General features: G+C 54.1%; 1 protein-coding gene and 1 long non-coding RNA gene across 3 annotated transcripts; one reads left to right on the forward strand and one right to left on the reverse strand.

Moving 5' to 3' along the window:
* On the reverse strand, positions 1–11,137 carry LOC141569334 (uncharacterized). Its single transcript, XR_012492861.1, has 3 exons — positions 10,867–11,137; positions 10,209–10,316; positions 1–194 (listed from the first exon to the last, which is right to left on the reverse strand). It is a non-coding gene; the product is annotated as an uncharacterized LOC141569334 (long non-coding RNA).
* BLACAT1 (BLACAT1 overlapping LEMD1 locus) lies at positions 854–21,392 on the forward strand. Of its 2 annotated transcripts, none has more exons than XM_074322189.1 (2): positions 854–1,157; positions 15,346–21,392. In XM_074322189.1, the coding sequence occupies exon 2, from the start codon at positions 15,386–15,388 to the stop codon at positions 15,485–15,487; it is 102 nt and encodes a 33-aa protein (XP_074178290.1). In that variant the 5' UTR covers positions 854–1,157; positions 15,346–15,385; the 3' UTR covers positions 15,488–21,392. The 2 variants fall into 2 exon arrangements, with proteins under 2 accessions (XP_074178290.1, XP_074178289.1); XM_074322188.1 differs by lacking the exon at positions 854–1,157 and adding an exon at positions 11,117–11,491.
* Positions 21,393–25,291: the final 3,899 nt, after the last annotated feature.

Genomic DNA, 25,291 nt, shown 5'->3' on the forward strand with positions numbered 1-25,291 from the left:
TAGCGAGCACACCTTGGCCGCGCGGCCTCTGGCGGCGCCGCAGCTTTTGTCTCCCGCCCGCCGGGCTGCGAGGCGCGGGCGCCTGGGCGCGAAGTTGCCTCTCCGACGCGCTGCTCTGGAATGCCGCCGCCCGCCGCGATCCGGGGGCGCGGAGGGCGGGGGCGGGCCGGGCACGCCCGCGCGGGGCTGGGGGGCTGCAAAAGAGAGGAGAAGAGAAAGAAAAGTAAGGCAGCGTTGGCCCCTCTTCCTTTGTTACAACCCTGAGTGTGTACGGGCGCGAGCGCGCGCGGGAGTGCCTGTGTGCAGATGTGTGTGCGCGCGTGTGCAAATGCGTGCCTGTGTGCGCGCCCGCGTGTGCAAATGCGTGCATGTGTGTGCGGGTCGGGACTGAGTGGGGGCGGCGGGATCCCCAGGCACCAGGCGGCTTTGCCTGCAGGGGAGTTGCATCGCGTCCCGGATCTTTCTCACTCTGCCCGGAACTCGGGCGCGCCAGCCGGTCGCCGTCCAGCTCTCGCCAGCTTCTCCAGGCACTGAGCTCGGAGTTTGTTCTCAGACCGGCACCGTGCGGGGGGCGCGGTGGCCCGGGCCCGGCCTGCGGGCTTGAGGAAAGTGGAAGCGCCGGCTGAGGGTCGGCCCCGACCGCAGGGGGCGCGCGAGGGGGTCTCGGGGCGCAGAGCTCCGCGCAGAAGCCGCCACACGGCCCTCTAACACCCCCATAAGGAGCTCGCAGTGGCCACTGCGACGCCGTGGAAGTGGCTCCGGGGGCTATGAAGGGAATGGCGGGCGGCGAGACAGTCTAAATGCCAAATCCCTAAAGTTCAACGGATCGGTTGTCATTTCATACGTTAATACATATTTTCACTGCGCCGAAATGGGCTTTGTAATTAATTCCCGGAGTCATCCGCAGAGGTTAAAGGGACCCCGAAGATTTGTGCATTGACTGGGTACCACCGCGGGGTGTGTGTGTGTGCGCGCGCGCGTGTGTGTGCGTGCGCCCCGTGCGAACCCATTGAGAAGAATAATTATTTTTCTCCACTGGAAGCTACTGCAGGGACTCAGACAAGGAGGGTAGAGAGAGGGAGAGAGATTGGAGAGGGAGAGAGGGAGAAAGAGACAAAGGAAGTGAGTGCGAGAGGAGCCGGCTCAGCATCCGAACTGTGAGTACTGAGCGAAAACAAATAGGCAGAAAGTGCTGCGCGTCTGGGGCCCCTAGGCCGGGATGAAGGCCGGGAGCGGCTGAGGAGGGCTCGCCTCTTAGCGGGAGGTTTGGCTGGGCGGTGAGGGGTCCTTGAAGCATGGGCGGACTCCAGGATGCGTTTCAGGCACTCACCTGAAAGCCGGCTCTGACCGGCCTCCGGCTGCATCAACCACCGCCCCTAATCGGCCAAAGGGAAGCCCCCACCCGGCCCCCATTGCCTTTGTTCCCTGTAAAGGTTTTTGCAGCCGGTGGGTTTCAGGGAGAATGTTAGAGGGACCTAAGGCCCTGGCTCAGGGTGTCGTACAGTCTCCCACTCCTGGCCAGGAGAGACTCCCTTTGGGTGCCTCCACCCTTCATCCTGTGGTGTGGGTGGGATGGGGAAGGCGCTATAAATGAGGGAGGGATCAGGACTTTGTGACACCTGTGCATGTGTCTGGCACTAAGAAGGGAAAAGCAGAAGTGTCTGGTACCCTTGGGGCAGACATCCTCAGGGGACTGAGCATGGGAGGCTGGAAGAAAGCACATCTCTGGGCAAAACCTCTGGGCAAAATCACCAACTCTTGGCCCTGAACCAGCCTCCCACCTCTCTCGCATACCTAAGAGGGGCTAGAGCTGGATGCCGGCCAAGGGAGCAGGAACCCTGGCCAGGGTGGGGCCGGGAGGTAGCTCTGGACAGAGAGTTGCTCCCTTTCCTGAGAAAGGGTCGGTGATAGAGTGACCATAGGAAACCGGGCTGCCTCTACCCAACTGGTCAAGAGAGGGCGCCTGGGGGCCCAAGGGCAGCCCTCTCCTCCTGACTGACATTCCACAGTCTTTCTTTGGAAGCACTAGTATCCTGTCCTCCTCCCCTCAACTCATTAACAAATTCTTCCTTAATCACTCTTTTCTGGTGATTTTTCAACGTACCTTCATCTGCTAGTGAACAACTTAGCCCAACTTAAGCCTTGAGAAGAGCTAACTTTGGAGGGAAATTCAGCTCTTTTGAGGCTGGGATGGAGCCCCAGGATCAGAGAGCTCTGAAGTGATTGTGCTCTAAGAATCCCCCATGGGGGGCGGTTTTGGTGGCCTGAAAACCCTGCTTACATCCTCCAGGAGGAGGACACAGCTGAGGCTCAAAGCTGGAAACAGTGTCTGTCTCTGTACTCAATTCCAGCTCCCCATCGCCCGGTCAGGCCCTGCCTTAGTCAGAAGAAAGAGGAAGATCTACATGCGTGCGCTCGCACACACACACACAGAGTATCTGGCTGAGGCCATTCTCCTAAAGGCGTGAAGAGGAAGGGGAGACCCTTCAATAGCGCCAAGTTCAGTTTACCCCCCCCCCCACACACACACACACACACAAAAAGAAAGCCTGAAAGCTCTGCTGCTTGGGGAGAACAGGGGTCAGGGTGGCAGGACTGCTCTGAATACAATCCTATGCCTCTGGGCCTGTCTTCCCACTGGACTCCTGGGGACCAAGCCTTACTGAGTGCTGTCTCCCTGTGCCTAGCACAGTGCCTGTGCTCAGTGTGTGTTTGCTAAATGAGTGGCTGCCCCTGCAAACCTCTCCCCACCCCCATCTCTGCCTGCCTCCTCCTCTGAGAGGTACTCCACAGGGGCCTGGGAGAGCTTAGCTGTGTCGTTCTTTAGGCTCCCAAGGCCCTATGTGGATTGAGGGGGCACTGGAGGAAAGGAGTTGGGGGAGGAATAGGGCCTGGGCAAATCGTTGGAACATTTTGATATTAATAATTTGCTCAGGTTGAAATGCATATGAGTTTGCCAATGACCCATTATTGTATTTTTCTTTAACAGCTTGGCTGCTCTGAAAGGCAAAACTGTGGCCTAGGTCCCATGCTTGGGGAGGCTGGATTCTGGTAATACAAGCACTTCCCTGTGTTCTCCTTTCCGTAGCCCAGCCCTGGAGCTTAGGAGAGATCAGATGCAGGTGCTGGAGGTGTCAAGGCTGTAAAGACACCCCTACACACCCCCGCTCTGCCTGTGCTCTCTCTGTCCCCTGCTCTCTCTCTGTCTTGATCGCTTGAACCTCTCCTTAGGTCTCCTTTCTCTCCGCTTTCCTAAGGGCCACGCTGGAAGCTCCCTCTGTTTGCCTGGGAAGGCTCATAACTGAGGATCCTAAGACAACTAGAGAAAGCCCTTGGGAAAAGGAAAATTCACGCCTGACCTCTCTGTGCTTTCTCTTGTTCAATGGAGAGCAGCTCCTCCTGGGGGCCCTGAAGCCAGTGACTGACAGGGAACCTGAGCTGATGGTGCTTTGCAGTAGAGAAGGAGCTGGGGAGCAGTGGGGGTTTGAGCCATGGGAAAGCTACCTAGGGATTCAGAAATAGGGTGGTCATCCTGTCCTTGGTAGCAAGTACACCGCTGGTCTGGTTCGTGTCTGGAGGACAATGTAGGGGAGACTGCCAGGTCTCTGGAACTAGTCTACTCGTGGTCAGTTCTGGGCCAGGGCCTGCACATACAGATCCATTCCAATGACAGCTCCAAATCTGGAGGCCTCTTTGGGGCAGAGGCAGCAGAATAAAATCCCGGAAGCTCCTCAGAAGTTTCAGCAATGCCTAGGCCCCCATCGTGAGTAGAGTCGGAGGCCAGGGTGTTTTCCCTGCCCCCACCCACAGCCACAGCCTGCTCCAGCACAGGGACCCTCCTCCCAGGCACAGGCATGAGGGAGCTCTAGGCACACACCAAGCCTGAAATATGGGAGAACCTACATCTTTTGCCCTTGTTTCCAAGTTTCATCAGCCATTGATTGATTGATTGATTCATTCATTCATTCATTCAAATATGTGCCTATATCATTCAACCAACATCCTTAGAATAATGTAGTATGCTTCCAGTTTAATCTCCTCCATGTTAGGGTTGTGGGGTTGTGAGATTGAGTGCCTTACCTTCCTAATTTAGTATCTTCTTAGTTCCAGTTTCCTGCCACCATGGGCAAAGAGGCAGGGCTGGTGGGCTCTGAGCCCCCCCAAAAGATACATAAGTCTTTCAAAGCTCTGAGAGGAGAAGTCGGCTACAATGTAGACTCATGAAATCTTGGAGGTGATGGGACCTTAGGCTTGATCTAACTTCTTTCCGTGTGTGAGAACCCCATCTGCACTAGCATACCATTTACTGAGCACCTACTGTGTGCCTGACAGTGAGTCTGCCGAGTGGCTGTGCACCCTGTTTGACTGATGGCAGGGAGCACACTTACTCCTTTGGGAGTGGTTCTCGTTCTTCAGTCCTTGCTCAGGCTCACCCCATCTGCACCTTTCACCCCCTTCCTTCCATGGTTTTCTGTCCTAAGAAGGATGACTGGCTCAATAGGCCCCTCCCTACTCCACTTCTTGCAAAGGTGTGCTCCCCAATCTGGCTTATCTTCAGCCGGAACCACCTCCAACCCCAGATGTAGGCTGAGGTTCAGGGTGTGTGTGTGCCCTCAGAAGGGAGTCGCTGTAGCCCATTCCGCAGTGAAACAGGCTTTAGTTTCCAGGCTGGACCTGGATTCTGTAGTGGGGGTGGGCATTAAGGGACTTGTTACTGGAGAGGGCATGGCACTGCTGGGCCCTTAGAGTGTGTACTGCCCAGTCAGTCTGCTGGATCCTGGGGAGAATGGCAGGAAGTCAGGGATCCCTGGAGTCCATTGATAGCCCTCTCTCTGCCTCTGCCTCTGCCTCCACATGCCCCTCATCTCATCTCTCTCTGCTTCCTCCTGTTCTGCTTGTTTTGCACGGCAGCCCTCCTCTTTCCTCGTCAGCATTCTTCCTTTTCCAGCTCTCCTTTTTCTCTCTCAGGCTTCTCCTGCCCTCTGCTCTAAGAGCAAAAATGCCCACCCAGCCTCTGTAATCCTCAGTGTTCTCATGTACAGCATGGGAATAATAATAATAGTGTCTGTTATTGAAGGGCTTAGTGCGTGCACGGCACATAGTTTTCACTGAATCAAATATCAGTTCCTTTCCCGTTCTCCCCTTCTCTTTTCTCCTATACAGTTTCTCTTACATTTCCATCTGTTATCACTTTCTTCTTTCACAATTTCTCTCTGTGTCTCCGTTCTGTCTCTCCCAGTTCCATCTCCTCCCCTCTGTTTTGTCTCCCACGTCCTTTTCCTCTCTCCATGTCGTCCCTGCCTCCCTCCCCCAACTTCTGCCACAGGCAGGCGGCTGGGCCCAGGCTATGCTGACTAGAGCCGGGTGGGAAGGGCGGGTGGCTGTCTCGGCTTCTCATTAGAGGCCCAAGAATGTGTAGAGTCATGAGGGACAATGAGAGCCAGCAGCAGGAAGAATGGGGCCTCTGTCGGGCAGAAGTTTCCCAAATCCTCAGCTCAGCTGAATGGAGTACCTGGGGGGCAGGGAGGGGTGGAAACTTCGGAGGTGGAGAGGAGGCCACAGGTGGGGCACGGGGGAGTTGGCAGGGCTTTTCTCAGGCTACCATGGGAACTCTTAGCATCTGTTGGCGTTTCTGGGGAGAGCTCAGACCTCAAAGACGATTGTCTCCCTAGAGCGGCCTGTCCTGGGAAACAGGGCCTGGGAATCCAGTATATACAGCTCCTCAAGCTGCCTGGGCCCCAGTTCTCACCTGCAGCAGAACTGCAAGAGGTTTGGGGAATGGCCCCAGCTTGAGGAGGGTGAGACTTTGGGGTTTTCACCAAGTGACGGCCTTTCACTAGAAAGCAGATTCTCAGGATTGGAGGAAGCAGGGCTTCCGCAGAAAAGGAGGTTGAAGCCTAGCTGAGCTGCCTCCCCTTCCTCCATATTAAAGGGAGGTCTGCGTAGGCCATTGCCTGAGACCTGATAGCTGTTCTTCCTCCTCACCCCACGCCCCCAGTCTTCTGGCCCCAGAAATACCTTGGAGAGAGACTGCCCCTTTCTGGAATTTACTAGGGGCTTGTCAGGTGGGCTGGGGCTGGCAGGCAGGCCACGGGCTGAGCCTTTCATGTGCCCAGGGCCGGGAAGCCAGGATCTCAGGGAAGGACCAGGTGAGGGTGGGTAGAGTGGCCAGACCTGAGCTGGTCTGGGGCTCTTCGAGGTAGAAGGACAGACAAGTGCAGGAGCAGAGGCTGTGGAGAGACACAGAATGGGGTCTGGGTGAGGAGAGGAACTGGGCTGCAGAGGTGGGGAGGGGCAGGCAGGCAGGAGAGGGGCCTCTGGGCAGCTGCCTCAGGTCTCCTGCCAAAAATCAAACCATAAAAAAGCTGGAGGGGAGCAGCAGGGGAAAGAAAGGAGATGAGGAGGGAGGGAGGGGACAAAACAGCCCCTCCACACCAATAGCCTGGCAGGGGGATGTGAGTAATACATGGCTGGTTCTGAGCGAGTGAGATCAAAAGCGAGCAGATACAAGAGGTTTGTGCTTCACCAACCAGACAGCCAGAGGCTCAATGAGACCTTTGTTACCCAGGCCCAAGTCAGGGTTGAAGGAGTACCTGACCCACCCCCTCTGCCCAGCCCACCCCCCACACCCACCAGGCTAGGGCAGGGGCACGTCAGGTCTTCACAAGTGAGTCAAGTTGAGTTGGGCACAGCTCAGACCAAGCAGTGTGTGGAAGAGGGAGGACGCCTGCCCCAGTTGCTGGGGCGTGGAGCTTCTGGGGGCAAATGGAGGAGTGAGTGGCTGCCTGGAAGGCAGAAAGTGGCTCTTCAGGAATTGTGCTGCAGACTGCGATGGAGAGGGCGCCTCACTGGGCCCACAAGGTGAGCAGCCCTTTGGACCCCAGCCCCTGGCCCAGTGTCTCTTGGAAGGGGACTGAGGGCATTCTGCTGAGCGCCCACGGTTTTTGCAGGTCCTAAGCCTGGGATTTGGTGGTGCATGAGAGAGGAAGGAAAGGAGGACCAAAACCCTTCTGGCGTTGGGGCCAATGACCCAAAGTTCAGGTGGGAAGTTGGAAGATGTCCAGTTTGGCCCTAAGATTAGGCAAGACTGGTATGTGTGTGCATGTCGGTGCGTATGCTCCCATGCTGTTGTGGGGGAGTGTGGGAAGCCAGCCAGGGTCCTGCAGAGCCAGTGAGCCTGCCCTTGAGGCTGGGAGTAGGGTTGAGGTGGGGGTTACAGCTGCACCCTGGCAGAGACAGGGCCTGATCTGTGCCTGAGGCCTCTTACCTTACCGTTCTGTTGGGAGTACCTGACAGAGGTCAAGGCCAGGCTTGGGGACCTGAATTCCCTGGGGCTTCCCTGAGCTCCTCTCCTCCAACGCTGATGCATACCCACAATTAACCCATCATGGGAGAGGGGAGGAGGAGACAGTCCTGTTTTTACAACGCATCTTTTCCAGGGTCCTGAAACCTTGGTTCTCCTTGACTCAGCTCTTCACCCTAGTGCTGGAGAGCCTGCCAGTGAGGGAGGCAGAACACCAAGCACCCCTCCTACAGCATCTCCCAGCGATGGCTCCAAAGTTAGTTTCCCTCAACTGGTGGGGATTTCAAGCTCTGGCCCTTTTCCTGCCTCTATCTAGGTCTGAAGACAGAGGTCCCACTCCCCTCTAAACCATGTAAGGATGAGTCTAGTTGGTGACTAGCTGGACTAGTCTAAGAAGTGTGGGCCACCCCCCAACCTCGAGGGTGCTCAAGAAACTTGTTCACCCCTCTAAAGAAAAAGCAGGCCCTTTTGTCTCTGCTCTCCCTTACCCAGACTCTCCTTTGCCCTCTGCTTCCTGTGGCTGGACTAGAAAGGGTTAAGCTTTGTAAGGTGAAAGCCTAATATGGGGCTGATCCTGGGCCCTGGCAGCAGTAGCATTGAAAAGATCCGGTCTATTCTCTAGGGGAGGGGGTAGTTAAGGACCCTGGGTAGGGGGCTGGAGGCTAATTAAGGGAATCTGAGGAGGTCCTTTATGGCCAGGAAGCCACCCCCCCTCATACCCGGAGTGAGGCCCATTGTGTGGGAGCTTTTGTAGGCCAAGAAGTGGAAACTCATTACTGAGATGGCTTTAGTACTTCTGGGGCCAGGGCAGGTGGTGTGGGGTGGTGAAAATGTAACCTGGGGGCCCAGAACCTCACTGGAGGCAGGGTGGGTGGGTGGGTGGGATTGTTGGGAAGGGGAATGAGCCTGTGCAAGGTGCCTGCAGCAGCCTGTGTCCTTTTGAGATTCCCGCCGCTGGACCCCCTCAGCTCTGCTATGGCCTATGGCTTTTCATTCCTATGTGATTGCTGTTCCAAACTCATGTAGGGCTAAAAGCCATGGGCTACAGTAAGGGGCTTACTCCTTCTGCAGCACGTGTGACTCCCCCAGAACCAGGCCAGGAGCCAGCCTCAAAGGGGACTGCAGCTGGGGCTCTGCTTGGAGGTGGGGTGTACAGGGGACCTGGTCACCCAGGGTCTAGGGCTAGGCTGTGCTGCTTTGGCCAAGTCACTTCCCCTCTCTGGACCTGGTGTCTCACTCTGAAATGAAGAGGCTGGACAGGTGATTCCAGAGGGAGATTCCCTATGAGGATGGTCTCTGAGTTGGTTCCTTCCCCTTTGCCAAGTTACTGAGGCCGGTCCCGTGCTCAGGGATTGGGGGGCTGGAGTCAGGAGCATTGGGCCACGCAGCACTTGGACCTTTGCTCAATACCTCTGGGATAGCCTCTGCTTCTTGGCCTCAGCTCACTTTTCTATGGTCAGCTCAAATCCTCAGCCTTTTCCCCAGAGACCTCCTCAGGACCTCTCACGGGCTGAAATGGGAGAGCTTAGGCCGTCCGCTTGGGGAGAGGAGGTTCATCAGAGTGAAAGTAGGAAGGCAGTTACTCCCTGTCGTCTGCTAGTTGAAGTTCAGAGTCCCTAGCTCCTGGTCCACTACCATGCTCAGGCATTTTCTCCCTCCTTCCTGGGTCTGCGAAAGCCCTGCTCTCCCTGTTTCTTCCCGCCTGGCTCGCCATGCCTAGTCTTCTCCCACATGCCCCCCTCCCCCAATTTAAAACTGCCTAACTCCATCCCAGCCATCCTGGAAGGCTCCAACAGATAGAAATAAGGTGGGCAGAGGAAGCACCCTCACCTCCCCTTCCCTTCCAGCCCCCAGTCTGCTTAAGACAGACCACCGAAGAATCAGTACTCTGTTTGGTATTGAGACTCAGAAGGCAAGTTACTTGTGTCTCAGAGCCCTTAATTTCTCCAGCCAACATCTACCTAGTGCCTGCTATGTGCTAGGCGTGTGTCTCTCCATCTGACTTGTACTAACTCATTTACTTACAGAAACAACCCTTAAAAAAGGTATTGTTATTATCCCACTTTACTTATGGAAAACTGACACACAAGAGGCCTAAGAAACTGGCCCAAGTTCACAGGGCTAGTAAGAGGCAGAGCTGGGATTGAAGCTGTGCTCTTACCACACCCACCACACCGTGCTGCAGGTTGGGAGCTGCAACCAGCCAGGGAACTGGAAAGTGCTGTTCTCCTCCTAGGAGTTCACACCCAGTCCCTATAGGATGCAGGTCTGCAAATTGGCCCCAGGGCCCAGCTCAAATCACCCTTTGTCCTTCACTGGTGTGTGTGTTGGGGGGGGTGGGGGGGTGCAAAACAATAGGAGAAGCAAAGAGAAAGCCCAAGTCAGCTGGGTTTTTGCTGGGGCTGATCCAAGCCACTTCCCCTCTCACCCCAGCTCAGAGCAGGGTGGAGAACGTGCCAGGGTTTCTCACTTGCTTTCTGGGTTCTCAGACCCAGAGATGAGAGGTGGCTAGCAGCTTCTCCCACCTCCCTCCTTGTGCAGCTGCCGGTGCTCAGAATGAGCCTGTCCTATTCCTCACCTGCTCTGAGGCCTCCCAAGCTCCTGCTTTGCCTACCTTAGCTCCCGATTTCCTGGTTGGGAAGTAAGGTTACAGCAGTGCCCCTTTCTGACACTGCAACTGGAATCCTATTGCACAGTTTGCTGGGAAGGCTGCAGCACTGGGCTGGGCCTGGGACCAAGGGGACAGATGACCATTCCAGAGATTAAAGTTCAGCAGGGCAAGGCTTTGAGTAGGGGTTGCTGGATAGAGGTTTACTGAAGGAATTGTGAACTGGGAGAAAAGGAAGGTAGGGTACAAGTAAGTTGCCACAAATGGACAGAGCAAGCCCACAGCTGAGCAACTCACCTGAGACAGTCCCACCCTGCTGGGCCTAAGCCTGGGGGTGCTTCTGTGGTTGTAGAGTTGCAGTTCCTTTCTAGTCTTTGTCTCTTGGCCACTGCCAGTGGGGCAGGCCTGGAAGAGATATGCAATTATCTAGTTCACACAGTTGCCGAATTGAATAGGCAAGCTGGCCTCATGCCCTCTTTCCCCACACAGAGCAGAGGGCTGCCTCTGTCCTGCTCCCTGCATGTACATAGATGAAACCTAAAATATTCTGAGCAATCTACGTCTTTTTTCACAGTCCCCAGAGATAGCCTGCAGAAGTCCTCCCTTGGGAAAGGGGGCCCGTGTTTAACAACACTGAGATTCAAGTGAATCTCTCTGGTTATATTTGTTCTATTTTTCATGGAAATGGAGTTTGACTGCTAAAACTCCAGCCCTTCCTAAAGGCAAAGACTATTGTGGAAAAACAATCTCTGTTCCATCTTTAGAAGGGAATAACACTAAAGTTTGACCTCTGGGGCGCTTCTGGCACTGACAGTCCAGACCACTGGGTTCCGGCTGCTGACACCCTCAGTCATGCTTGTGATGACTCTTAGGGGCGGGCCAGCCTCTGCCAAGCTGGCCTGGAAGACCTTGGAAGCCAGGGCTTAGGACATTTCAAGACTATTGGTGTTCTTACCCCTCCAGCTCCCATGCGTGATCCCCAAGTCCCTCAGGACCACTAGTAAATATGTGACTGCCCTTGTAGTCTTGACAAGTAGAGGGCGCTTCCCCTCTCTGCATAGGTGGGCAAGCAAGAAATAAGGGGCTTCTTTCTTGGGCAAGCCATCGAAGGCAGAGAGGACATTGGCTGCAGATTTCAGGGCTCTCAGTAAGCCAGAGACAGGAACTGAGTCTCAAGCAGGCCAAAAATGAGTTAATTTCCAAGGAGAACTGGGGCTTCTCCCAGACTGGAGGCTTGTGCCCAGCCTTGCTGCTGCCAACACTGGGAAGAAGTCCTGGGATCTGTAGTTTGTGCCACCACCCACCCCTGGCCTGTCTGTTTATTAACACAATCGTGGAGACTACAGTTCCCAGAAACCTACAGAGGCCAGGCTCTGGGGGAAGGGCTGGGTGTGAGGCTCAGTGGCGGCAGGAGGGAGAGGGAGAGGGAGGAGGTGGGGAGAGAAAACCCAATTCACCCCCTTTCTTTCTAATTCCTCCTCTTGGTGTGTCTGCTCCAGCGCCCGAGCTAATCCCCCAAATCCGGTCTCCCAGGCCGCAGCTGCTTCCCTTCGCAGTGATGAATGGCTCAGGGAGGGAAGGTGAATTCATATTTTAATTACTGAGGCGCGGTGCTAAGGGAGCTGGGGAGGAGGCGGAGGTCTCATTATTGTTCTAGAGGCTGAGGGTGCCCCTCCTCACTGGGTCACTTCTCTTTGGCCCTTTACCTGTGGTAGGAGGTGGGGCGGATTGAAGGGGGGGTTGCCTTGCTGGAAGCTACTCTGCTTCTGCTTTGGGAGGTGAGGGGATGGGGGGTGGGAGGGACAATATCTTTTTCTTGTTTGTCAGAGAATTCCTGGCATGTACCAACACTTGTAAATATTTTCCTACCCTTCCAACCCCACTGCTGCCCAATTTGATAGAGGACATTGGCAAAATTTGAGACATCCAGGAGTTTGTGGCCTGCAAGCCTGGAGCCCTGGCTTTCTCCTCACCTGCTCTGAGTCCCTTCTTCCTCCTGGTTCTTCCATGTGTTCAAATTGACTCTGACCCACTGCCCCATTTTCACTAGAGGTGCTATGGTTGGAGGACCCCGGAGGGTGTCTGGCAGAGAGACCAGATGTGGGGTGAGGACCAAGGGACGGGGGCAGCAGGGAGGCCGGGGAACCTGGTGGCTTGAGATGGTGATCTGTGGGTTGGCAGCTCTTCTGCTTGGCTTCCTCCAAGCTGGCTGGGCAGAGGCTCCTCCAAGGCCCACACTCCAGGCCATCTTGGACCTGAGCTGGGGAAAAGCCAGAGGAGAGAATAGGGAAGAAATCGGAACAACAGCTTGCAGCCAGAGGCAGCCAACTGTGGGATAGCAGAGGTTTGTCCAGCGTCCACCTCCCTTTCCTTTCTCTCCTGGGTTTCTGGAGGGCTGTTTTCCATTCCTTGTCCCCTCCTGAAAGTTGAAGTTGGAGGGGAAAGCTGCAGGGTAGCAGGGCGGGAGGGTAAGTTTCCATTGTGAGCACAGATGAGTGGGGAGTGCACCAAGGTGCTGGTCCACTTGCTTAATTGAGACTCCGGGACTCTGTCCATTTCAACATTCAGACCCTTTTCCCCTCAAGTAGAGACAGTAAGAGTAGGTTCATAGGGACCCAACTTCCACAGGGAGCCCTCCAGCTGGTGCTGAAGCACTCTGCCAAATGAAAGGACAGGCAGAGGAGCAGAGACCACAGCCCTGGCAATGGGGCTCCCCAGATACCTACTGCTGGGACAGAGGGATTCTAAGGGGAGGAGGGGCCCGCAGGGGAGGCACTCTGAAATGGGAAGGGATTCCCTGCTCCGTGTCTGCCCACTTCTGGGGCTGGCCAGGGAGCTGTGTGCCATGAACGCAGCCCAGATGGCACCCAGGACTCGGAGGCGTGCACCTTTCAGTGAGAACCTGTCAGGCCCTGATGGAGACGTGAGGGACAACCAGAGCATTTTGGATCAAAGACCTGAGCAGAGTAACCAGGCTCTCCTACTCTCTATCCTTAGAAACAAGGGCCCAGGCAGTCAGCACTGGGAGATTGCAGACCTGAGCCCCGCTCTGAGCGACCTAACAAGCCTTTCCTCTGCTGTATAGGTCCTGGCTCCTCCTCCCCTGCCCCAGACTTCTCTACAGGGAGACCAAACCTCAGGATTTTCTCCCCTTCCCAAAAGGAGCCCAGGAGGAACGGTCATGTCGGGGGCACATTTTGCTGTTTTAAAGAAAGAGCAGGCCTTGGAGGGGAGGTCGGGTGAAGGGCGAGAGATCTGCGTCCTGGAGCCAGACACCCTGAGCTGCACTGAGACGAGGGGTGGGTGGGAGTGGAGGAGCGATGGTCTGGGCCTGGCTTGTTTTCCTCATGACTTCCTTCCCCAGATCTGCTTTGTGCATTTCTCGCCAGATATTTCTCTGTAATCTGGGATAGTACCCTTGGCACACATCCCCCAGCAAAGAAAGTGTACACATTATAATTACTCGTTACAAGGAAACCCACCTGTTCTCCGTCCTTTCTGATCAGGCTAGGATTCCCAGTGCCCTTCCAGCCCTTAGGTTTGGAGTCTAATAAACCTTGATTAACCTGCTACAATGCAAGGAGGAAATGAAGAGCCAGAGGTGTCCAGCCACTTGCCCTCTGTGACACAGTATGCCAGCGTCAGAGCCAAGAATAGAGCCCAGGCCACCTAAGCCCAGTTTAGATCCCTGTCTCTCTAGGTTTGTCACGGGAGGGATCCAGAGATAGCTGCAGTAGATAGATCTAGAAATATAGTAGTTGTGTCTCAGCTCTGTCTATATATATCCTGGAGAGTGTGCCTCTCTATGTATTCCAGGAGAGTGGGTGTGTGGGTGGTGCTGGAAACTGGGTGATTAAATAACCAGTCTACCCACCCATGCTGACTCAAGATGGGCCTCCTGCCCACCCAGCTGGCCATTAGAAATGCATTGCACCTATAAATTACAGTCATTAGCGGTATTACCAGGACACTGAGAGGGTGAGAGAGGAGAAAATCCTGACAGGACCCGGCTTCACTGTTGGCACTGTGCCTGGAGAGGACCTGCCAGCTGGGCCTCTGCTCCACCTGGATGGACGTGAAGGAAGTTTGTCCAAAGGAGCAAGGTTGGCCAGAGAGCCACCACCTGGGTCATGCCAGGTTCCTCAAAGATGGTGGAAATATTTTGCAGGTGTGCCTAGCATTTGGGGCCTGGGACATCAAAAACAATCTCTGTTGCAAGAGGGTTTGAGTCAGGCACATGCCTTATGCTTCCTTATTCCACAGCCCTCTGCCTCCTTCCTTCCTCACAGTCCCCAGTGTTCTTCCTAGAGAGAGAGGTGATTCAAACCAGGCCCAAGACGCAGGCCTGAGTTCCATGCAGGGGGCTTTCCTTTGGGCCCAGCTACTCTGCTTGAGCTGATGGGAATGCACTTCTGCTCCCTCCAGGGAAGGCCCAGGGGCAGAGGAAGGGCAGAGAAGTGAGCTGGAGGAATCTGCAGATAGCTGAGGCTGGGGAGACCTAATGAGTGTTTGGAGAAAGGGATACTGTCACAGCCTGAGAGTGGATCTCCTGAAGCCCCTCCCCTCCCCAGTCAGACTGCCGCAGATACCGGAGGGCTCACTGCATCCTGCGCTGAGGAGCCATGTCAGCCAGAGGTGGGGGGCAACATACCCAGGGGGGCAAATCCAGCTTCAGTCTCTACCTCACACTCATGCCAGGAAAGAAGCTACACTATTATCCTTATGTCCCTAGCTTCCTACCCCTTTGCCCAGCATAGGTGCTCAATAAAATAGCCAGTTGGCAAAGGAACACTCTGCTACTTTTGAGGAGGTAGCACTGCAATGTGTGTTGCCCTAGGCAGTCAAAGAAAGTGTATTATGTTCTCTATAAACTTCCCGAAGGGTATCAGACAAACAGGCTGCTAGGGAAGGGAGGAACCCCCACTCAGTTCCAGGTGTCAGGGTCAAGGCTATGCTGGACAAGGGACTTAGGTCCACAAAGTCCCGCATTCGGATCATCAGACCATGGGACCTAAAGGAATGAGTGCAACGCCCACCCCAACCTGTGGCACAAGCCAGAGCTTATTTTGAGTCAGCTGACTTCCTGTTCCCCAAACACAGGTGTGTGATGGTGAAGTGAGGCAGAGGCGGGTGGGAGGGAAACAAAGATGGGTCGGCTGGGACGTTCTCTTCCCGAGCCTGGACTCACCCAGGCTCCAATTTGAGGAATGACATCAGCCCCACACACATCAGGAAACACTGAGGTTTCAGAGACAGTGTTTGGTGACAGGAGTCCTCCCCCAGTGGGTGTAAGAGGTCCAACGGCCTGGGCAGCCCCAGAGCGTGGCAGCGATTCCCGTCAGGCCTGGAGGGCCTCTGCGTTCTCTTTAACCCCAGCTTGCTTCTCTTTCTTGCCTTTCTCCCACCCCCTCTACCTCCCTGCTTTTCCCTGCAGATCTTCTCTGGCGGTGAGGAGCCCCAGCCTGGCCTAGGGCATGCCCCAGTTCACTTTTGCCTGCTTCTGTGGCCTCCACGGCTTCTGCAAGATGAAGAGAAAGAAGGAGGACGTTCACAGACAGCGGGAAACAGCAGTGTGAGCAGGACCAGGGCCCCTCCTGCAGCCCCCAGCAGGTTCCAGACCTCAGGAGCCCACTTCTGGCTGAATCTTGGAGCAGAAGTTTCGATTTGGCCGCTGCTTTTCTCAGCTTGACCTGAGGGCATCAACCTCTGTGTGTCTGAGTCTCCTCATGCCTACGTCTGTGGGCTTCTAATACCTGGAGACCTCCCTGGTGAGAGGTCCCAGCCACTCCCGGGGAAGCCCAGGACCTACCATTTGCTTTCCAGAGACTGAGAAGCCCCAGGGAGGCCCCAGGAGTAAAACTTCTTGCCCTGAGGGCTCCAGGACTCTGGTCAGGGTAACTCCTCCCCTGAGAGACATACTGCCTTGCTGTTGCTAAAAAGGAAACGGGCTTTCCTTTCCTGCCAGAGAACCTTCCAACAGTCCTGACCCTGGGGGAGGCCACGGGGAGGCTAGACCTGTTGGAGGTGAAGACGAGCCTCCGTCAAGCCCAGATAATCTCTCCTGGGACCCCAGGACCTGAGGCAGGAGCCTCATAGCTGTGGGAGATGAGTCCCTTCCTAGCCTCAGCATCCCCCTGGGCCAGGTAGAGCCAGGCCTCAGGGAGGCAGGCTGGTTGTGAGTAGGATGAGAGATGGGCTGTGAGAAGCAGGTGGCAGGCTGCGTCTTCCTCTCCCTGCTTTCCCCACACGCCAGGGAGCAGCCAGCCTTCCAGCCCTGGCCTCCCTGACCCATTCAGTTCCTCCATGCCTCTTTGGCCGCAGCACAGACGTAGGGGGGCCGGTTCCCCAGGCCCTGACTCCCCTCCTCAGGGCCAGACGAAGGGGCTCTTTTCTGGACGAAGCCATGCCCTCCATGTATTCTGTCTCTTTGCCTCACCCACCTGCCTCTTCTCTCAGAAGCCACAGAGGGAAATGCTTGCGTGTGGTGCCTTTAGGGGAACCTGGGGGGAGGGGTCCCTCTAAGACTTTCCCTGACTTTCCCCCTAATCTCCCCATCAACCTTCAGGGTCAGTCTCTGCCCCCACTCCCAGTCTATTTCCAGGAGGTAGGAAGCAAACAAAAGCCTATTTTCTTCTTTCCTCCCTCCCTTCCCCCATTTTGCTATAACTTAGCCTTCTGTCACCATGCCTGGACCCCTCAGATAGGTGCTAAGGGGTCATGCAGACAGCAGTGCCAGCTGCAGACATGAGCAGATTCTGTAGCGTTAGCAAGTCTGCTCTCTATTTCATCACAGGAACAGTACAGCCCAGGAGCAAAGTCAGGTCCCCTCTAGCATCCAGGCCAGACAACAGGACCTGGGTAGAGGAGGTCAGGACCCTAGGACAGAAAGAGGGACTGTGCACCCCTTTCCTTGGAATGTGGGGTTCTCAGGGCAGTTAGGGAGGGCAGGCGACCTCTCCTGTTGATTCATCCAGAACCTGGGCGAAGCAAGGACATTCTATCCCAGCGGCCTTGGCCTGTCCAGCTCATGCGCCACACTCAGGGCATTTCCTGGGTGTCTGCTGGATTTTGGGATCCAGGTCACCTTTCTGAAGCTGGAGCACAGCTCAAGATTTCTGTCCTCCTGTCCTTGGTCCTACCCTCCAGCCCCAGCCTTCTACAATCTGTTATTTCCTTTTTTATCCAAAGAATTATAAATAGAAGTCATTCCCTCAAGCAAACAGCAATAAAGGAAAGTGGGGTCACGAGGGACAGAAGAAAACTCCCTGGTTCTTCAGCCTCTTGTCCAGCAGAGGCCTTGGATAAGGCAGCGATGTGCAGAAAGGCCTTGAAGGGTACCTTGGTATAAAGTGGGCGAGTCCACCTCGTGGGCTCGTGTGTCCCTAGTGGTCTCCTGGGAGGCCACAGCCCCAGAGAAGTCACTCCTGTGGTGGAGGATGAAATTGAATCCCCGAGACTCGGAGGTGTTGGATGTTATGTCCTGACCACACAGGCTCACCTGGAGGAAAGGTCAGGAGAGGGGAACATACGCGGGAGGGGTGGCGAACGAGAGCTTTCCCCCAGTGGCCTTGGCAGGGATGTCAGCTGCAGGGGTTTGGCAGTGAGCCTGTTCAGAGAGTTTCTTCCCCTGGGAGAACTCCCTTGGCTCTGGAGGGATACTGGATATCTTGAGCCCCAGCTATGGGAACATGGAAGAGGTCCCAAGGTCAAGGTATTTCTGAGCGGAGGCCTGGCTGTGTCTGCAGACAGCTACCCTTGGCCTCCAAGCTGGTGGTCCTATCTTCATCCAAGGATGAGGCTGGGGCCAACACTGCAGCTGACGCGGCCTGAGGAGGAAGCAGCAGCAGCTGCTAGCCAGATACCCCACGTTCTGTTGTCCCTGTTTCCTTCTCAAGGAAATGGGGACTTGGCCCCTCAGCATGTCAGGAAGCAGTCTGGAGACCTGTTCACACCTCTCTGCCCCTGGCTGAGCCCGGGCAGAGGTTTAATCCCAAAAGGCAGATGTGGCCCCAGTGTCTAAAGATCATGTGCCCCAGGGCCTCTGACTTGTAGTCCAGGTTTTTCTTCCTCCTGTTCTGCTGAAGGGGGTGGGTCTGATCTCCTTGTTTCCTGCCCTGCTTGAGTCTCACTCCTTCCTTAGAGGTCAGGTCAGATCATCTTGCCCTCCCTGTTTCTAATTCTCTTTAGGGTTCCTTCCCAGACCCTTGAGGTGGTAACCGGGAGCTCTGGGTGAAGCAGGGGACACTTGAATCGGTGATTCTGAAGAGGGGTTCAGGCCTCTTGTTGTCGCTGCCTGGTACTGAGTCACCCGTATAGAGGGAGAGAGGGCTTAGCCTCTTGGGCCTCAGTTTTCTCACCTATAAAGGGGAGAGTGCTCCACACCCATTTCCCCTCTTGTGTGATGGGCTGTTAAATGAGGGATAAAGAGATGTGAAGGGTACTGGAGGCTCTTGTGACTTGAGTGTTGTCTGGGACCCTGGCCCACAGGACCCCCAGGGGCTTCTTGTCTCAGGTTAAAGTCTTTTTTTATTAGAATATCATTTCCTTCTTCATTCCCAGGGAGGACTTTTTGAATGTAACATATAGGTCAATAGAAATATATAGGGAGATTATTTTTGAAAAAAAAAAAAAAAAAAAAGCAATAATTTAACTAACTGAAATAGGATAACATAGTGGGATGCAAAGAGCCTTGAGCCAGGAACCGGGTCTCCCGGGCTCTAGCCCTGCTCAGACACTGACGACATGTGACCTCTGGGACTCACTTTTCTCAAGTAGAAAGAGTGGATTGAACTTCTGTCCTCTAAGTCCCCCCAGAGACCAGGGCTTTGAGGGTCTGGGAAGTTGAACCTCATTGTGTGTGTGGGACGGGGGGGTTGAGGGCTGTGGAACAGAGAGGTTGCAGGTTTCCTGGGTCCCACCTGGTATGCTCTGTTTGTGCAGCACATGTGTGCGGAAGATGGATGGGAGTGATACGGTAAATTGAAGAAATGGGGGATAGTGAGAGGGAAAGCCAAAGCCCCCAGAGCTCCTGCTAGAATCCTCCCCAGCACTCCTTGCACTTCCGCCTCCCCTCCTTCCTACAAGGGGTGTGAGTCTCTTGGCCTGGACTCCAACTCCAGGCCCTGTCTAGGCCATCACAAGTGCCACGTTTGTGTTCTCTCTCTCACACACACACACACACCACCCCTTGCAGATGGGATTTCCAGGGCCAAGTCCTTGCCCCAGTTATATAACCCATGGGCTTCCCTTTGCACAGAGGCTGGTGAGCCCATCTCCAAGCTGACTGACCTGCCCCACCTCATTACCTTGCCTTCTGCAAGGGAAAGTGCCTCAGGCTGCAAATGTGCATTTTGCCAGTGGTTTGGGATGTGCTGGTGGTAGGATGGACCGTCTTTGGGTGAAGAGCTGCAGCCCCCGGTTTCCCAGTGCTCCACCTTGGCTGACTCCTGACCTTGGCAGCTTGCTTCCTCTCTTCCAGCCTCTATAAAATGTGACGAGACCCATTCCCTCCTCACAGAAAAGCATGCATTGCAAGGGCACATTGTATCAGGTGTGCCACATGTGGCTTGAATTTTTGGAGACACTCAGTTTACAACAATGAAGATGGGCTTTCACCAGAGAAGGAAATCTCTGGCTGCTGCATTTGGTGGGTTCCTTGCAGACTGGTCCAAAAAACCTGGTGTTCACCCTGAAGGTGGCTGCTGTGCCCAACAGGTGATGGGGCTGACAACACCACCAGAACCAAGAATCAGAATCTGTCTCCAAAGAATGAATGCTCTGACACGAAAGCAAGAACAAGAGATAGCCCTCTCCCACCATCACCCTGTCCCTAATACAAACAGGCCCTAAGGCCATGTTGCTAAACAGCCTAGGATCAGGGAGTGTGGCTTGTCAGAGTGAATCCCCCCACCCCCACACACATATATCCGCCCCAGGTCCGTGCCCACTGTGTTGGGCTGTCTGGCCAGTCCTGCCTGGGCTCCCTTCTCTAAATTCCTGTGGAATCAGACCGTGAAGAGGAAACAGAAGACTTGACCGTTCACACATGAGCCCTGGAGGTCAGGACCACACACAAGGATGGTGAGGCGAGGGGCTTGGGACATCCCTGGAGAAACTCATGCTGAGGAAGACATTCCAAAAAGCCAGGAACCCCCAAAATTGGGCAGCCCAGGCTCTGGAGTTCCAGAGTTTCCTAATGGGCAGGCTTCCTTCTTTCCTCAACTCAGTCCTGTGTTCAAAGAAGGAAGAAGCAGAGGAAAACGAGGGGGAGATGGCAGGACCCAGAGAAATCCTCAGGACTCTCCCAGCCTTCGTTGCCATGGCAACATTGCTATTTTTATCCTGTTGTTCATGGTGCTCAAAGCTCTGACTTTCTCTCTTCCAAAGAGGCCAGGCTGGCTTCTGCCCTCATCTTTCAGTGCAGTACCTTCTCCAAGAGGCTGAGAAGGAAAAAGAGTAATAGAGGAAAGGGGAACCCACTGCATCACCCCTCAACCAGGGGAACTGTTTGACAGTGGTTTGCCTCTGCACTTTTGAGCTTTTGGTTTTCCAGTTGGCTTAGGTACTCAGTTTCATATATTCAAGGAGATCACAACTCCCCGTGGTCTCCCTGAGAGGCTGCTCCAGAGAAAAAAGGAAGAGGTACCACTCGACATGAGTTTTCTCACGCAGCTATGATACGAGGTGCCGCCCTTGGTTCTAAAGAATGTCCTACTGGTACAAGCCAACCTGGTCCCTTGAAGGGAGATAGACAGCTAAGTTTGGTTAACAATCAGATACACTTAACACCACTGGGGAGTCTAGACTAGTACGTCCCGTTCTTCTGCCCCTCCACCAAACAACTGGGGCAACTGGCTTCATGTATTTTTCCGGTCTTTATGCTCAAAGCAAGTTAGCATTCTCCAGGCTGGAGCGCAGACTCCTGGGTTCCTCTCCTTTCCTAACCCCTATACAGCCATGTTTCTCTGCAGGGGCCTGAGGTGAAGATGGTTTAATGAAAGGATTTCTTCGAGCTGGTCCTTTTCTGTCCCAGACTCTGGTCCTCTCCCTATGTCCCCACCTCCACTTCAGTAGCAAGGAACCCCTGAGAGGCAATGGTGCTAACATTCCCCACCTATATGCTCTGATGGTCAGTGAGATTTGAACTCAGCAGCTGTGGTGGTTCAGTTGGGGTGTAGTATTCCAGGCATGTCCTCGAGACCATGACCCTGGAGACAGGTCCAGCTCAACCCAGTAAAGTAGCAATCATTGTGTTGGTCTCCTGCATTGAGCTTCTACCTTAGCTGAACTGACTCCCGGATGGCTAATTTTTCAAGGGTGGCTGGGACCCATGTATTAAGCCTCCACTTGGTTTCACTTTGGCTCAAGTTGCACGGTTTCCCAAATCTATGCACCTGGAGAAAGCACTTTTCTGGTTGCCTCTGAAAAGCATGCCGGCAAACGCTGCTCTGTTAATTGCTGTAATAAACAGACTTTATTATATCCCTTTGCAGTAAACGAATTATGTTGTCAGGGTAGATGGGGCATTCGTGTTATTTTGCACTGTGATACACTGCAGCAGCAGAAGCTAAACATTTCCACTAAACGACGAGGAAGAATGAGACTGGGAGGAAGAGTCAGGAGCAGGAACATAAGTGAGGTGATGGGGCCTAGGAGGATGCTTCTGGAGACACACTGAGCCCTGGAGCTGTGAGCCTCACCTGTGCTATCTGTAAGTTGGGGAAGGCTGGCCTCCTGCCTCCTGGCATCACAGAGAAATAGTGGGATAAAGCTGGCTGGAGGAGACAGGGTGGGGAACACGGAAAGTGGTTTAGGACTACAATATAATCATATAGCCTTAAAGGTACTTTTATTTTTTACAGAAAGAAGCCCAACCTTTAGCAAGGCTTCTCGGGACTATGGAGAGAACAAATGGGAATTTTCAGACTTAAAAGTAGGAAAAGATGCAATAAGATGGCATAATATTAAAGACAAGAATTATTCTATCACATGGTATGTGAATTATCAATGAAACGCTTTAAAAAGCATTCTAACTCCACTTTGATTGGAGGGACAGAGATTCCACATTATCACCAAGGGGCTAGAGAGCTAGGGCCATCAGGTCTAGCCCCAGGGCCAGCCTCCTGTGAGACGGAGTGGTTTGGGGCAGGACGAGACTAACATGCCACACACTGCTCTATAGTTGAGAGCAGTGGATTGACTGCTCCTGAGGGGCAGTGCCCCTTTTCCCAATTCAGCCACCATGGTGCCTAGCACATAAGCACTCGATAAGACTTCATTAAATGGTCTAGGGCAGATAAGTGCTCCACACTTTTCAGTCTTCAGGAGTCGGTTGGGATGCCGGCCCCTAGCCCTTCTGCTGTCAGCTTCAGTCCTCACGTTCTCATGTGGGGGAAATGTGTGCTGTGTACTGCTGTCAACTCAATCCGTTCTGTGAATATTGAGTCCTGATTGTGCAAAGCCCTATGGGAGGAGCTGCGGGAAAAACACAGGGAAATCAAATATTGATTTCCCCTTGAGCTCACAATTTAATAAAAAGCAACATGCCAAGGCTCAAAAGACGCAAGATGCCTTAGATAGAGAACAAGCAAAGTGCTTTGAAGCTCGAGGGGCCTGAGAGCACAACTGGAAAGTGGGGAGGGATCATTGAAGGCTTCACAGAGGAGATGGAATTTGAGCTGAGCCTTGAAGGACACGGAGGAAAGTATGTTCAAAGCACAGATCCCAGGGACCCCTCCCTCCTCTTTTCCAACATCTACAGACAGATGCCAGACAGAACCAGTAGTGACCTTTCAAGCAGGTGCTATATGCAACCTATTCTGTCACATGGGGTCCTCTGGCTTCCAACTTCCTCTGTCCAGGGGTCCGACACCTGAAATTTCATTAGTGCTTCCTCTCTTTTACTTTAGGCTTTGACCCCCTGAGGCTTGTCACCCAGGAGGGAGGCAAACACTGGGAAATTTCCAGGCATTTGCCCCCAGAGCATCCATGACTACATCAGATTCCCTCCCGGTAGCAGGTTTCATTAGTGTGGAGGGGGAAAGCATGAGTGCATTAGTGGGCCTCGGGGTGGGAGGCACCTTCTAAGGAAAGGAGGCAAAGAAAGGTGTAGCTGGGAGCTCTGGCAATGAACTTCCCCTGGCTCACAGCTCTGCCTGGCCAGAACAGTGCGTACATACTTATGCTCCTTCACGCTCCACACCTCCTCCCTCCTGTGTCCTTCCCCTTCCTTTCTCCAACTACCTTTTCCCCTCCCCTCCTTCCAAAGTGAAGACTGTCTTCCAAAGAGACAGCCAGGTAACCTCAAAGACATCCTATGATGTGCCACCATGTCCCAGTGCACTGCCTGGGTCCATAAGATGGGGGACAGAGGCACAGGCTGGCACTCCTAAAGCTGCTGTGTTTCTGTCCCAGCTTTGCCCCAGCTAAGATACTGGCTGCTGTCCAGATAGACAAGTGACTTTGTCTGTCTGGATCTCAGTTTCCCTACTTGTAGAATGGATGGATCTCCACCTCTACGTCCCTTCCTCTCCACTGGCTGTGGAGAGCACAAGACTTGGGTTCTGATCTCACTTCTCTCATTAGCTGTGGCAGCCTGGAGAACTCACTTATCTCCCCAAACCTCTGTCTCCATATGTGAAGTGCAGATAATAATGCCCACACACTAGTTTTTGTGAGGATCAAATAAGATAGTATGTGCTGAAGTGCTTACTTTGCTCAGTGCCTGGCACAAAACAGGGCGTCAATATGAGTTCATCGAAAGGGTTACAAATGGCAAGAAATTCTGCATATCTGATATATTGCACTGCCTCTAGCACAGTGTTGTGTACATGATAGAGATTCAGAAAACAAGTCAAACTGAATTGAAGACAGGTATGGAGATGCCAGGAATTGTTCAATTAGCTCACCTGTGTCCTAGACACCTTTTCCTTTCTCAGGTAACAGACAAGATGTAGTGCGTAGATATGTTTGTCCCTGAATGCACTGTTGTGTGGTGCGGTGCAAGTGAGCGGGGGTTCCTCTAACTTCCGATTCTCCTCGCCATCTTTCCCCCCTCCCTGGCCCCAGCCCACCTGGCCAACTGGCTGAGCGCTTTAGGACAAGTCACTTCCGTCTGCTTCGTTTTGGAGAACATCCTGCAGGCGGCGCTCTCCCAACATCTCAGCCTCCGCAGAGTTGAGCGAGGGGGGGAAGGGAAGTGTGAAGGAAAAACAGGCCCACGCATCGCTCACATATTTACATCGGAACTGTCAAAACAGTTATTTTAAGTCTGCTTCCGTCTGCTGTGCTGCGGGTTTACAATCGGCAGGGTGCGGGCGGCGCGGGGGCTCCCAGAGCAGTGGGTGTACACCGTCTGTGCTTGCGTGGGCCACTGCCTCTTCCTATTGCCACTTTGTACCTAGCTTTGGGAGCTGCGGGAACCATTGGCGCCGGCCTGCGCTACCATTCCTGGCTCTCTCTGTCGCCAGGGCAACGTGCATCCCATCCCAGCCAAGATGGAGAGGTCCTGTTATCAACGTACACGGGAAACGAGATTCCATGACTGGTCCCATGCCCCATCGCTCTCAGTCTGGAAGTTCTCTGTAGCCTACCTCCACACCTCCTAGCTACAACGTCTGTCCATTCCATCTCTAAAGCAAGATTTCATGGGCTCCAGATCTGGGTCTGACTTTGAGGACCAGCTCCTCACCCCACACAGCTATCCACACCGGCAGCCCTTCCCGGAAGTGCAGGAGCCGGGCATTCTTCAGGAACTGGTCAACGTTGGGGTAGGCCTGAAGCTGAGGACCCTTGGGTCTGCAAACAGTGGAGAGAATGAACAGCTCTAAATATCAGGAGTGGCAAGAATGAACTTTTCCCTGCGAGATGAGGGGCCCGAGGGTTTGACACTCATGACGCTTCTTTCTGGCTCTCTTGCTGGCTCTCTCAGGGGCAGTGGGATTTGAGACAGACGCTGGCTGGCTCTGCTGCCATTAATATGTGTCCCAGCCCTGTCCAATGTCTGCTCTGTAACGAGTAGTGTTTCGGAATGTCACCTCTGTTAATGGGGAATCGGCACCTGTGCACCGCCGGAACCACCTTTCTGTCTTCATTAGGCAGTCCACAGCCTGGCTGCCCGCCACCCTCGCTGGGTGACAGATGACGGGGACAAGGAGCGAGAGCAGCAGCCTCCTGCTGTCCAGGATTCATTCCCAGACAATGACTCCGAATGCCCATCCCTCCCCCCACCTAATGGACAGCTGAAAAAAGATGCCCTTCTAGAGCAAGGTGCTGCAAGGGCAGATGATAGCTAAAAATTGGGCAAAGGAGAGCGGAGGAGACATTTCTGGAAACAGCCACCTGTCCTAGCCACTGTGGTCTCCTGTCTAGATTGCATTTGG

The sequence above is a fragment of the Rhinolophus sinicus genome, linkage group LG17, assembly GCF_036562045.2.
Source record: "Rhinolophus sinicus isolate RSC01 linkage group LG17, ASM3656204v1, whole genome shotgun sequence".
NCBI lineage: Eukaryota > Metazoa > Chordata > Mammalia > Chiroptera > Rhinolophidae > Rhinolophus > Rhinolophus sinicus.